The sequence below is a fragment of the Typopeltis vanoorti genome, chromosome 16, assembly GCF_054136105.1.
Source record: "Typopeltis vanoorti isolate ZY-2024b chromosome 16, IOZ_Tvanoo_1.0, whole genome shotgun sequence".
Taxonomy (NCBI): Eukaryota; Metazoa; Arthropoda; class Arachnida; order Uropygi; family Thelyphonidae; genus Typopeltis; species Typopeltis vanoorti.
Window position 1 is genome coordinate 63,677,435 of NC_143564.1, and position 14,525 is coordinate 63,691,959.

The following is a 14,525-nucleotide window of genomic DNA, read 5'->3' on the forward strand; positions in this document are numbered from 1 at the left end:
TTTACAATTTTCACTTCACTCAGTCATTCACTAGACACAGAGGGAAATGAACACTGGTCACTGTTCATAACAGTAATGAAAATTTTTTTCACAAATCAGAAAAAGATGAACCAAAAACAGGAACACGTGTTTTATTGCAGCAATAAAATACATGTTCTATGGCTACCTGCCGTAGGGCGAAACAGGCCAACCCATAATAAAATTTTAAGACAGAAAAGTGTCTCATGGTCGAGAGTGCAAGGTTACATATCGCAATCACTTTTATGATTTATAATTTGTGGAATTTTTTACTTGATCCGGGGAGGATCCCCCCCCCCCTCTGTGGACACACATGCCCGTATAATTGCATTTTTATCAACATATGAAAGTTTTGAGAGTGCATAGCGCATCAGCACTCATCTTAATTGGGCCAATGCAATTAATTGCAGGATAACTTTGAATACTTCATCGGTTTGTTTTAGGATTTATTATAAAACAACAATGAAGGAGAATGCTATATTTGGTTGGTATATTTTAAATACTCAAAGATGAAAATATGTGAACCATCATTTATAAGATATGTGAGAATAGGAAATGAAAGGAAAGAATAAGTTTGAGTAGAAATACTTTCATTAATGCTAAACGAATTATTAATAATCTGCATTTGTGATATGTGTGTGTTATAAGTTGCTGAGTAGAGCGAATAGCATGAGCCTATAAAGTCTAGACATGAATAAGTGAATTTATGATGGCATAATTAAAAAAAAAAACTTACAAGGAGACAGAGTATGGCAGGAATAAATATAGTTTGATGGAGCAGCCAATCAGAAACCAGAATTTATGTGGTTTGTGTATATTTTGTTCCATTTTCCAAGAATTTTCTTTTGTTTACTGAGACTCAGTTTACATAACATCCGATCATTATTGAAATTATCCATACTTTCGGGAATCCTACATTCATTAGTTGATTTTTTTTTTTTTAGTATCATCTGTTTAGTATCATATCAATCTCACATATGCTGGTATTTTTTTGTAGATCAACAATGTCTTATAATACACAGAATATTCATTTTTATTTAGGAATAGATATTTTTTACTGTCTGTTGTTTCCAAAGACTAGAATAAAAAATGTCTCTATACTGTTAAAAAATCTTTGCAACTTTAACAGATGCTATACTGCATAGTTCTCCTAACATCCACTTTCAAATTTTCAGTTCCAGAAAACATGCGTAACAGCTGTTTGTAATACAGCCATCGGATACAGAAAGTGCTCAACTCATGACAAGTGACAACAATCAATTGGATTGGTTGACAGTAACCAATTGTAGCTGCTATGCTGCATTGGGTGAGCTCTCAATGTGAGCTAACCCAACCTCACCTTCTCAGCAGTTTAAAAATACTAGAATACTAAGAATTTGACCTGCTGCACCCTCTTTACATCTTTTCAAAGGGCGCCAAGCTGTATACATTTTGAAAGCACACCTAGGCTATTAACGCAAATGTGATGCAATGTTTACACATCGAAAAGTGCCCTTTTAATTATGCAGTAATGCTTTATTATCCTTGTGAAAAGGGCAATGAAGTATTAGTATATTGTGTTTAATTTCAGGAATCACACAAAGTCTGCAAACAATTAGGAGAGTCTTTAAAAGGAATAAATGCAAAAATATAATATTGGTGATACTGATATTTCGTGGATGAGCACCATATACCTGCCACACCTGGAATAGTCGCCTCTGATATCTATCTATCTCTCCCTTCCATCTATTTCAGATGGATTGGATCTCGTCCTAATGAGGAGTCATGGTGAAAAATAATGCAGCCGGCATGCCACTCCTCTACTGCATCCCTATTGGAAGTATTCATGACTGTAGTCTGTGTGTGTTCAAGGGTCTGGTTTACCTGCTTGCAGGGTGAAAAAACCCCAGCTGAACTGGGGGAAAACCTACTATACACACACGTACACATGAGAGTGGTCTGAAAAGTTCTCGGCTTAACAATGAAAAAATGAATTTATAAATTCAAAATAATTTTAATTTTCAATATAATCTCCCTTATGACTAATACATTTATTCCAGCACCATTATCCCATCCCTGTAGTGGCTCTCAGTAAGATCTGCAAAATACCCCTCTACAGTGTAATCACCCCTTGATTTGAAGAAAAACTAACCATCGAGGAAGATTTTTAGTTTTGGGAAGAGATAGAAGTCAGAGGGAGCCAAATCTGAGAAATAGGGTGGATGTTCCAACAATTCATAGTGCAGATCCCTTAATTTTTCCATTGCCAAAGCTCCTTTGTGGACAGATGCATTGTCCTGATGAAAGATGATTTTTTTTCTTCTACAAACCAGGTCTTTTCTCACCAATTTTTTCATCTAGTCTGGTTAAAAGATTGGAATAATATTCCTCAGTTATTGTTTTACCCTTTTCAAGATAATTAATGAACAAAATTCCTTTAGCATCCCAAAACACCGATGCCATGACCTTTCCTGCTGATGGAACCGACTTTATCTTCTTTGGTGCTGAACAACTGGCTTCTGTCCTGTTTTGACTGCTGTTTGGATTCTGTTGTGTAATGGTGAATCCAAGTCTCATCCATGGTAATAAATCAATGCACAAAATCAGTTTTATTCTTGTTAAAACGCTCCAAGCACTGTTCAGAGATTTTCATGCGCGTGTGTTTTTGATCTGCTGTGAGCAAACGTGGCACCCATCTTGAACAAAGCTTTTTCATTTACAATTCTTCACAAAATATATCCTACACGTTCTTCTGAAATGCTTATGGTCCCAGCAATTTCACGCACCTTGACTTGCCAGTCATTCAATACCATATTGTGCACTCGATCAATGATTTCTGGTGTTACACTTTTTGGACATCCTTTATGTGGATCATCTTCAAGGCTAGTATGGCCACATTTAAACTCGGCAGCCCATTTGTTAATTGTCAAAAATGAAGGAGAAGAGTGCCCTTAAACTTTTATAAACTTCGAATGAATTTCTTTTGTTGTTAAACCTTCTTTTACAAAGAATTTTATAATCGCACAATACTCAGTTTTATCTCTTTCAAGGGATACAGACAACACTTTTGCTTCAGACAGCTGTATAAAAAAACTACTTGATAGAATGACTTTCAATTTCACATGGATGCTTATGACAGATGTACCAACTTAGAAAAAAAAATCTTGGCGTGTTGCCAACTATGGTTGAGGCCGAGCACTTTTCAGACCACCTTCATTTATATATTATTAATTTACTTTTGGTTCATCATGTGTATGCAAATTAGGTATGCTTTAAAAGCTACTTTTATTACTTTTCACATGTCAGACATGATATACTAGCCTCATGACCTTAGTGGCTTTGGCCATAATTCTGATCACTTTCCTAATACTTTTAATATGTGAAACATTAAAATGCCCTTTATTTATTTATGAATTTTTTTTTTATTAAATGTTTAAAAACATGACATAGTGTTAGTTAATTATTCCACAGTGCTTCCATGGAGTTGTATTGATGCTCACAGACTGTCTATATACTCTGTAGTCTGAAGGGTATGCCCTACAGACTACAGAGCATAACTTTGCCATTACCTTTTCCATTGTTTATTTCATCTACTCCTGATTAAGTTCACATTAGAAAACATAAAGGTAGAAATCAGTGGTGTCGCTTTTTTCAGTGTTCAATTTGATTAGTTTACTCATTTGGATTAGGTGTGCTGCAGCTTATGCAACCTTTGCTACAATTTGACCAATCATGTCAATTTGACCATATCATTTCATTTTTATCAGTGCATGAAAGTTTTAAGAGTGCATAGTGCATCAGCACTCATCTTAATTGGTCCAATGCAATTAATTGTAGGATAACTTTGTATACTTTTATTTATCAATTAAATGTAACCAAATCTGCATAGAGTGGGGGATAATGTGTTTGTTTTAAGACATATTAGAAAACAGTAATGAAGGAGAATGCTATATTTGGTTGGTATATTTGAATTACTCAAAGCTGTAAATATTATAGTAAATTTGGAAGGGGAGGATGAGGTTTACATCCTTTGATTAGAATCATACAATCTACAAAAACTCTGGCAGAAAATGGGACATTCAGTGGATTGTCAACACTGTTTCCCATTGTAAATACAAGCAAAAAAAAGTTATAAATTATTTATAGAAAATTATATATTAAAAACTTGTCTATGTTGGTGTCCTAAACATGTCTGTTCACACTTGATGTACACAAAACAGATGAAACATAGAAAATAAAAACAGCAACCCATGACAAATGACTGTGTTCAATTTGATTGGTTGACAAATTAACCATCCATAGCCACTGATTTCTGTGTGCTATTGTCTCAGCACACACACCATGCCCTCATGGGTGGTTTAAAACCATTGAAACACTAGCATTTGACTGTTTCACTGTTGTCCAAGAGCTCAACGGTGTCCATATTTGTGTCCACTCACCTGACTTGTTTTCCTCTATGTAGTTTAAGGCTTTCTCTTCAGAAGTCTCCATAAAGAAGTTGGCCAGGGGTGGGGAGAGTGGTGAACCCATGCCTGTCCCCTCTATCTGTTTGTAGAATTTTCCTTGCCAAATGAAATAGCCTGAGTTCATTGTGAACTGAAATAGGGTGAGATATCGGGAGGAAATTTGGCTTGGATGAGCTAAGGTTTCCTTGAGTGAACATTTGTGAATAGGGAGGAAACGTTAAAACTGACCATTATGTTGGTATGTTGGAGTGAGAGATTTTCTATACTGGCTTTGAAGTGGGTCGAGTTTTTTATGTGTGATGGTGTATTGTTAGTATAGTGTGTGAGTGCGTTGGCTAATTTGTATGTGGGAGAATCAATGCCATCCGCTATGGGATGTAATGGCATTTTGGAAGTCCATATATTCATGAGGGGGGGGAGGTCTAGAGTTAAAAGATTTTAGTTTGTTGGTAACTTCCACAGGCCAAGAAGTGACCATCTTAAGGAGCTTTTGGAGTGTTCTAATTTGGGAGCTGGTGGGATTATACTCAATAGAGAGGTAGGTAGCCCTATCTAACAATAAAGCATTAAGCTTACCTGTGTAGTCGGTTTGGTTGAGAACCACAGTGGCATTTCCCTTATCTGCTTTGGTGATTACTATTTCTTTGTTTTTCTTCATTTCTTTTAGAGCTTTATATTCTCCTTTGGATAGGTTGGTTTTTGGTGGTCTTGATTTGGTGAGAACACCAGCTACATTCAGTCTGATATTGTTGGCGATATGGTTTGGAAGATTGCAGATATCACGTTCTATCTGAATCATCATTTTTTCGGCCAGTATTTTCTTAGGAAATATGGTGAAATTATGGCCACGTGCTAGTGCGTTGAGTGCCTCAGACTTGGTTTGTTTTTATTAACAAAAAATCTCTATGAAGATTTTTTTGTTTTTATTAACAAAAAATCTCTATGAAGATTTTTTTGTTAATGAAAACAAAAACATTTAATAAAAACAGGTTCCTTTATAGTAAGGTCTCATTCAATCAACAGATATATCTCTCATACCTGAAACTTGGTATTTGTAGCAATGCATTCCATTCACCTACCATTCTTTACCATGCACACCCTTACGCCTTTCAGGAAGGGCCTCTTGTTTTATCACTTCCTTTCTGTCTATCCATTAAGTTTGGCAATTTACATGGGTGGTCTGAAAAGTTCTCGGCCTCGATGGCAACACTATTGGCAAGATTTATTTTGTTCTAAGTTGGTACATTCATCATGAGCATCCATGTGAAATTGCAAGTCATTCTATCAAGTAGTTTTTTTTAATACAGGTGTCTGAAGCAAAGGAGTTGTCTGTATCCCTTGAAATGGATAAAATTGAGTATTGTGCAAATATGAAATTCTTTGTAAAAGAAGGTTTAATGCCAAAAGAAATTCATCTGAAGTTCATAAAAGTTTATGGGTACTCTTTTCCTTCATTTTCGACAATTAAGAAATGAGCTGCCAAGTTTAAGCTTGACCATACCAGCCTTGATAATGATCCATGCGAAGGACGTCCAAAAAGGGTAACAACACCAGAAATCATTGATCAAGTGCACGATATGGTATAGGATGGTTGGCAAGTCAAAGTGCATGAAATTGCTGAGACCATAGGCATTTCAAAAGAATGTGTAGGATATTTTTTGCATGAAGAATTGCAAATGAAAAAGCTTTTCGCAAGATGGGCGCCGTTCAGATCAAAAACACACTCGCATGAAATTCTCTGAACAGTGCTTGGAGCATTTTGACAAGAATAAAACTGCAGGTATATTATAATGCATGAAGGAAAGGAAAAGAATAAAACTGATTGTGTGTGTGTTGATTTATTACTATGGATGAGACTTGGATTCACATTACGCATCAGAATCCAAACAGCAGTCAAAACAGTGGACAGAAGCGAGTTGTTCAGCACCAAAAGACAAATGTTGGTTCCATCAGCATTTGGGATGCTAAGGCATTTTATTTATTAATTATCTTGAAAAGGGTAAAACAATAACCAAGGAATATTATTACGACCTTTTAACCATACTATATGAAAAAATTCATGAGAAAAGACCCTTTTTGCAGAAGAAAAAAAATCATCTTTCATCAGGACAATGCACCTGCCCACAAAGGTGTTTTGGCAATGGGATAGGATAATGGCACTCGAGCATCGCTGGAATGAATGTATTAGTCCTAAGGGGGGATTATGTTGAAAAATAAAAATAATTTTTTAATTATAAATTCATTTTTTCATTGTTAGGTCGAGAACTTTTCAGACCACCCATGTATAGTTCTTCAGCCTCTCCTCATAATCAGCATTCCACTCTCGTGATATTGCCTTAGTCATTCTTCTTTAATCCTTTCCTTTCTTCAGCACCATTAAATCTAACCAATCAAATTTTTGTAAAAAAAAATATGTATTGTCTCAGTAATTTCTTATACAATGATATAATTCTACCACTGTATCCTTATCTCTACTAGTCAGTTTGCTTTTTATCATAACAGTGCAAAAATAATCATAACTTACCATTATGAATCTTTTTACAATTGTTTCTCTACTCTATTATATCATTAGTTTTGGTTTTATAACAGGTATATCAGCACTTGCGATGTGCCTGTTATCGATATTATTATCAAAATGAAACGTAAAGCATCTGAAATTTTGATTTACTTACTAGATTCTGATAATTGCATTAGTTTCAATTTTTTTATTGTAATTTAAAATTGGTAAGTTTAGATATATTTTTGTGGTTTGTGAAGACATTCTCATTAGCAACAAGAGACATTCTCTTGTTGCTAACGAGATGTGTCAGCCATTATACATAATGTCTCGCTTGCCATTTACATGCTTGTCGAGAAGATTGATGGGTGATTGATTTAAAGCCGACAGAGAAAGCGTCAAGTATTGGAGTAATGGAGAAAACAAGTAGAGAGCTGATGGAAATTTGAGAACAGTAACTGGAGAATTTTGTTATCAGGAAGTTTTAAGGTTTTATGTGACATTCGGAAAAATGTTAATAGAAGATTCTGAAAAGGTAGAACTGTGAGTCTTTGAACTGGAGGAATTAAGACTGTCAACAAGTATTTAGTAAATAAAAGATATTGCAGTCACATTCTAATTGAATGTTTGAGGAAATGCTGAATGGAAAGTTTCATCTTCTATCTTAAGGACACTGGATTACTATGGAAAAATAAATTGTTGAAATTTGCAACTGTAAAGTGGCTTAACATGAAGAGCTCAACTTAGATATGTTGTTTACAAAGTAGTAGAAGAAACTTCTTTCTCTGCCACAAAAATTAGTAAATTGTGCATCAAATAGAACTGCAAAAGGTAAGAATATTTATACTTCAGTGAGACAGGAGGAATAATATTCTGTGCTACATAAGGGAGATTAAAAAAAAAAGATCCCATGGAAAAGAAGAAGAAAATTTTATATTTTTGGAAAGGGTCTAATATTATTGGTGTCATTTAGACAACAAAGAAACTGACTCTGATGAACATTTTTTTTTCTTGTGAAAACAAGACGTTTAGTCTAGTTGTGATTTAGTATATGTCAAACAATCCAATAATAGAATGAGTCAGAGAATGAATGATTTTAATATTTTTGGATAAGAAAATCTCTGAAGTGTAGATTTATTTTCGAGGGCCTTGGATCCAGTTAATTTTGTAATTATTTATGCAATTTTATTTAATGTATATTATGTTTCAGTTTCATTAAATGTGTATATATTTTTTATTTGGTCTTGAGTCAGTAATTTCCCAAATTCTAAAAGAAATAGTTAAGTCATTGCACTAATTGGAATTAACTCTTGTGTAATTAATAAATTACACTCGGAGTATAAAAACAATCTTTACAGACATAAGTAAAAATAAACAACAGCAATATGCTGTGTTGTCTCTTTGCAACACTTGCAGTATAATCCTTCAAACTTCAGATTTCTGTTAACCATCACTCTAGATTCTGAATCTTGTTTACTTATTGGAGTCAGTCCTTCTGTTTTTGCCATATTTACAGGTGCATAGTACAACACTTTGCAACTGTTCAACTCATTTATCCTAAATAAGTCATTTTAAATTCTTCCAGAGGGACCTGGCATCACATCACCCTTAGTATTCTCCCCTATTTCAACATTGTCAGCAAACATTGAACATCCACTATCCACCTAAATAAAATAACATTCATACTAGCTATTTTTCTTTTCTAGGCCCTTTCCATATATTGCTGCCATCATTTAGACAACCAGTTTTCTATCCATCTGTCTTGTTATATCCCCATCTTCCTCAGCTGTATAAATGTATGCTGACTTGCCATACAGCAAGTGTGTGCACTTACATTACGCACCTTCCTGGTATAGAGTTTGCATATCTTTTGTAATCTTTAGTAGCTCTGTTATATTAAATTTTGAAGAGATTATTGTTGCTTGAATCAAAAGTATAGTTTTTTCGTTTATTTCAGGATGTTCATATTAACACAGTTCTTCAACCTGGTGTCAGAGTAACAGTCAAGTTAGACATGGGTAAAAATTATTTATTTTTTATCTTCTTTTTATTGATAAATTATTTCTGTTTATACATATATATAATGAAAGAATGCAGCTGCAAAATGCCTGAATTTGATTCATCAATTTATTTTGTTTGTTTGTTAGATAATTACAAAGTATATATATTTTTTTATTTGACTAAAATTCGAAACACAATAGGACACCAACAGTAAAGTACTAAATAAAAATGCCATATTGAAAATATCTTTTAAAATGTATACTGATACTCTGCTATCCAGTAAATGTCAGCAGAATCATGTTTTGTGATGTTGTATGCATTCTTATATACAATAAATAGATTAATAAAATAAAGTATAAATATAAAAGCAATATAAAAAGAAGCTATTTTATGAAGTAGAGAAAAGTGCTCTTCGGGATATACGAGTGTGGTCTGAAAAGTTCTCGGCCTAACAATGAAAAAAAAATTTATAGTTTAAAATTATTTTTATTTTTCAATATACATAATCTTCCATAAGACTAATACATTTATTTCAGCGATGCTCCAGCACCATAATCCCATCTCTATAGTGGTTATCAGTAAGATCTGCAAAATACTCCTCTACAGCTGCAATTACCTCTTGATTTGAAGAAAAGCGTTGACCAGCGAGGAAGATTTTTAGTTTTGGGAAGAGATAGAAGTCAGAGGGAGCCAAATCTGGGGGTATATGGTGGACGTTCCAACAGTCCATAGTGTAGATCCCTTAATTTTCCCATTGCCAAAACACCTTTGTAGGCAGGTGCATTGTCCTGATGAAAGATGATTTCTTTTCTTCTGCAAAAAGGGTCTTTTCTCATGAATTTTTTCGTATAGTATGGTTAAAGGATCGTAATAATGTTCCTTGATTATTGTTTTACCCTTTTCAAGATAATAAACAAAATGCCTTTAGCATCCCAAATGCTGATGGAACCGACTTTGTCTTCTTTAGTGCTGAACAACTGGCTTCTGTCCACTGTTTTGACTGCTGTTTGGATTCTGTTGTGTAATGGTGAATCCAAGTCTCATCCATAGTAATAAATCAACACACACACAATCAGTTTTATTCTTTTCCTTTCCTTCATGCATTATAATATACCTGCAATTTTATTCTTGTTAAAATGCTCCAAGCACTGTTCAGAGATTTTCCTGCGAGTGTGTTTTTCATCTGTGCAGCACCCATCTTGCAAAAAGCTTTTTCATTTGCAATTCTTCATGCAAAAAATATCCTACACGTTCTTTTGAAATGCCTATGGTCTCAGCAATTTTATGCACTTTGACTCGCCAGTCATTCAATACCATACGTGCACTTGATCAATGATTTCTGTTGTTGTTACACTTTTTGGACGTCCGTCACGTGGATCATCTTTAAGACTAGTTCTGCTACGTTTAAACTTGGCAGCCCATTTCTTAATTGTCGAAAATGAAGAAAAAGAGTGGCCATAAACTTTTATGAACTTGAAAAGGCGCGTAAATTTGTTTATTTTTCTTCCACCAAATAAAATTTATAAAAATCCGTCAAACTAATGTTGTTAAATTATGATTTTAGCACTAAATCCGCCTGAAGCTCAATAAGTTCCATATGTAAGTTTTCTGGCACATTATTTGCATCAGCATCCATCGGACAAGCAAATATAGCAAATGTGGAGTCTTTGTTTTTTGAAGTCGGCAAACCCTGTATCAAATTGCTCTATTAGTGCCTTCAGTTCATCTCCATAACAATTATAAGGGTATTTTTATGAGTTGCTAGAGTAGGAAAATAATCACAATTTTTAGCTCTTATCTGACTTTCCAACAATCTTAGTTTATTACAAAAAGCTTTGACATGTCCATGCAGTTCATGAACCAATTGTCCTTGTTTTTGCAATTTAAGATTCAGTTTGTTTAGGTATCCAGTGACATCTACAAGGAATGCTAAATCACACACCCACTCATCATCTTTTACTTGGTTAATTGTGTTTCCTTTTATGTCCATAAAATCTGCAATGTATTGTCTCAGATCATAAAATCGTTTTAACATTTTACCTTTTTCTCAACCAACTCCATTAAGCCTAAATCTCTCGAAGACTGTGTTGACTGTTTCAAATATATCTTCACTGGTAGTTGTTCCTTTTAATGGCTGAAGTGCCAATAATTCTTCTGTGATGTTCAAATCCACATGAACTCCTCGAATAAACATTGCTAGTTGTGCTGTATCGGAGGCATCAGTGCTGTCATCCGAAGCAATTGAAAATGCTTCCAATCTAGCAATCTTCTCTTTTAAACTTTTTTGTGATATCATCAGCCATAATTTCTGTCCGTCGGACAACAGTACGTCTCGACAAACAAATATTCTCTAAGTCTTTTTTCTTTTCAGGACATATTATACTTGCAACATCCAGCATTCTTTGATAAATTCTCCTTCACCAAATGACTTGGAATGATTAGCGATTTTTTTCCCTTATCACAAAGCTGGCTTTGACAATGCTGTAGTGCTGCGTTCTTTGCTTGTTGAACATTTGCTGCTGGGTATCCAAGTTCTTCAACTTCTGTATTTCATCTTTTCATAGTTGTCCATCCATTTATGTCTCGAAGTAAAGTGTCTCTTCAAGTTGTATTCTTTGTTGACGGATATGGATTCATTGCACAGCAAACATACAGGCAAATCTTTATTCAGAATAAAATAATAATCCTCCATCCAGTTGTCTTGAAATTGATGATTCTCTGCATCTACTTTTCTTTTTTTTTTTGCAATAACTCCTGACATTGTCCCAAATTTATAAGCGATATTCAGAAGTGTCAAACAAAACTGTCTTCTACACCGCAGGCACCGAACAGAACACAACATCAACGCAGGCACCGAACAGAACATAACATCAAAGCAGGCACTGAACAAAACACCAACGCAAGTACCGAACTGACACATTGTAACACGTTCACACACGCCACTTGTCAAAGTGAAAAAGAGACCTTGGTTGGAGAAAACATAGTGTGTTTTGCACAAGTCATATGCCATCAGCTTAATGTGAGTTAGTAGAACTCACCATATTTTCTCCTACCATGAATCAGACAAACTTCGCTGAAATAGATTAGGGCCGGGTCAAAAGAAGTAGAGGGCTGGATTTGGCCCACAGGCCGGGGGTTACTCGTATGTGGCCTAAAACTTTCTCAAAGTTGGGAAGTTATACTGACTAATGCTCACTGTTCATGTGTTCCTTAATTTATAATTAACTTTTTGTTTATATTTAAAAATAATTTATTAACTAAATTATTTTATTGTAATTTATTTTGAATATCTATTAATGCAGATAGCGCTATTCTCCTGCAACCGATAGTGTACATGATATCACGTTTTTTTCAGTTAATTTTTTTTTTTTTTTTTTTTTGTGTTTTCTTATACTTGTATTGACAATGGCTATGAAACTTAACTTAGCCAAAATTTTTGCAAATAAAGACATTCTGATAATATTTTATGATGAATTCTTCCTCTTTCATCTCAATTTTTAAAAGAATAGGAAACTTCAACTGCATTCTTAATGAATAGCCTATAGAACAAGTAAAATATTTCAGCTGTTTAGTGAAGATTTAGTGAAAATGGCAAGTTAAATGTGGAAATAGACAACAGAATAAGCAAAGCTGATATGGTGGGAAGCCAGTTGAAGTAATTTATATGGAATAAGAGAGAAATTAGCCAAAACACTAAACTAGCAGTATATATGGCAATATTCAAATGAGTTTGAAGTCATGGATCAGAAAGTTAGGTTAGAAATAAAGCACTTGATCAAAGATTATAGACTACAGATATGAGAGTTCTTAAAAAAAATTAGGGACCTGAACAGAGCATCAATGGCAAAATCATATTAAAAATAAAGACATTAGGAAGGAACTCGGCATTGTTTGCATTCAAGAATGCTTGAGCAAGGCTAATCTAAGGTGGTATGGTCATTGAAATAATCCTATTTCAATGACCATATAGAATCTAGGATTTCTCTTTTGCTCAAGACGTTACTTTACCTCTGAACAGCTGTTAACCTTATACAAATCACAAATCTACCCAGCTATTGAATATTGATCTCGCATTTGGAGTGGGGCCCCTAAGAGCTCCTTCAAAATGCTTGAATTCAATACAGAGGAGAGCAAAGAGATTGATTAATAACCTATCTCTTACCAACTCACTCCTCCCACTTTCACATGTGATGGAACTGCATGTATTCCATTTCACAACTGTGACTTATCTTGTGAAATTGTGCCACAAAGTATGCTGGAAAATGGCCGCTGTACCCCACCATAGCAAATACAAAGGTGCAAGACTATTCTCAGAATCTTTCTCTGCCTTAAGAAATTATCCGCACCTCATACAAATTTGGATACATGAAACTGCCTCAAGAGAAGCACGCATTCTTAGATCATTAGTCCAACAGCCAAGAACACCTAGTCTTGCTCACTATGTTGAATTATTTAGGACTTTAGGAGGGCCTGCCTACATTTGTCTGCTTTCTGCTTGTTTGCTTCAGTCTCACTTTCCTGACATAGTGCCTATGTGCATGTATCTACCTATACATTGTTCCTTGATTATGACAATTTGACTTTGGAAAAATATTGGAAGTATTAGTTAAATCATTTTAATTAGTATATCATATACACCAGGGGTGTCCAACCCACAGGCCACAGGTAGCTCCATAAGATCTTAAACTTTTAACATTATTATGTGATGTGAAAAATATGCTGTCTTTCTTTCTGTTTTGATGCAGTAATTTGAGAATAGGTTTCAAGATTTCAGAAAAAATTATGCATTTTTTTGTATATCTGTGACTCCATTTCCAGTCTATATAAATACATTACCTTCAAATTTTCAAATGGAATGTGTAGAATTGCAAATGGATATTCAACTCAAAGAAAAATTTGATCATATTTCTTTGCTAGATTTTTATAAGACCTATCTTCCCAGAGAAAAATATCCTTCGCTTCACAATCACTGTCATCGCTTTTTGGTAGTATGCACATTTGGGAACAAGAATTTTCAAGAATGAAGCATATGAAGTGTAAAATTAGATAAAAAAAAAAATTCTGACGAGAACCTTGAGAGCTCACTACAAATTGTAGCCACTTCCATTGAACCAGACATTGATGCATTGGCTTCACGTAAACAAGGTCAAATATCTCACTAGTTTTGTGTTTATGCTGCCCTCTTTTTTATTTTTAATGTTATAATAAAAAATTTTTAAAAATAAACGAAGTTTTGTTACTTATATACATTAACTATATTATACATTTTATATGCAGCCCAAGACAATTCCTCTTCACTCAGTATGGCCCAGGCAAGGCAAAAGGTTGGACACCTGTGATCTACATTGTAATAACATTCTTAAAAATACCAGTATGAATAATCATTATATAAGCCTGACCACCAGACATTTCCACAATAATTTGATTTGAATCATTCTTATCCAGTGTTCAGTTTCAGTGTTAGTGATCTCTGATTTTGTTGTTGTTGTTATTTAACTGCTAAGCTTTCTTCTTATAGAAATCATCAGCTGTGGATGTTTGCTGCCTACTTCATCATCAGTCAT

At 34.3% G+C, this 14,525-nt stretch overlaps 1 protein-coding gene across 1 annotated transcript in view; it reads left to right on the forward strand.

Annotated features, from left to right (window-relative positions):
* LOC150098072 (28S rRNA (uridine-N(3))-methyltransferase) overlaps positions 1 to 14,525 on the forward strand; it is a 113,372-nt gene that overhangs the window by 74,911 nt on the left and 23,936 nt on the right. The window contains exon 7 of the mRNA XM_090406673.1: positions 8,918 to 8,978. Coding sequence (XP_090262799.1) covers positions 8,918 to 8,978 — 61 coding nt within the window. The remainder of the gene's footprint in view (positions 1 to 8,917; positions 8,979 to 14,525) is intronic.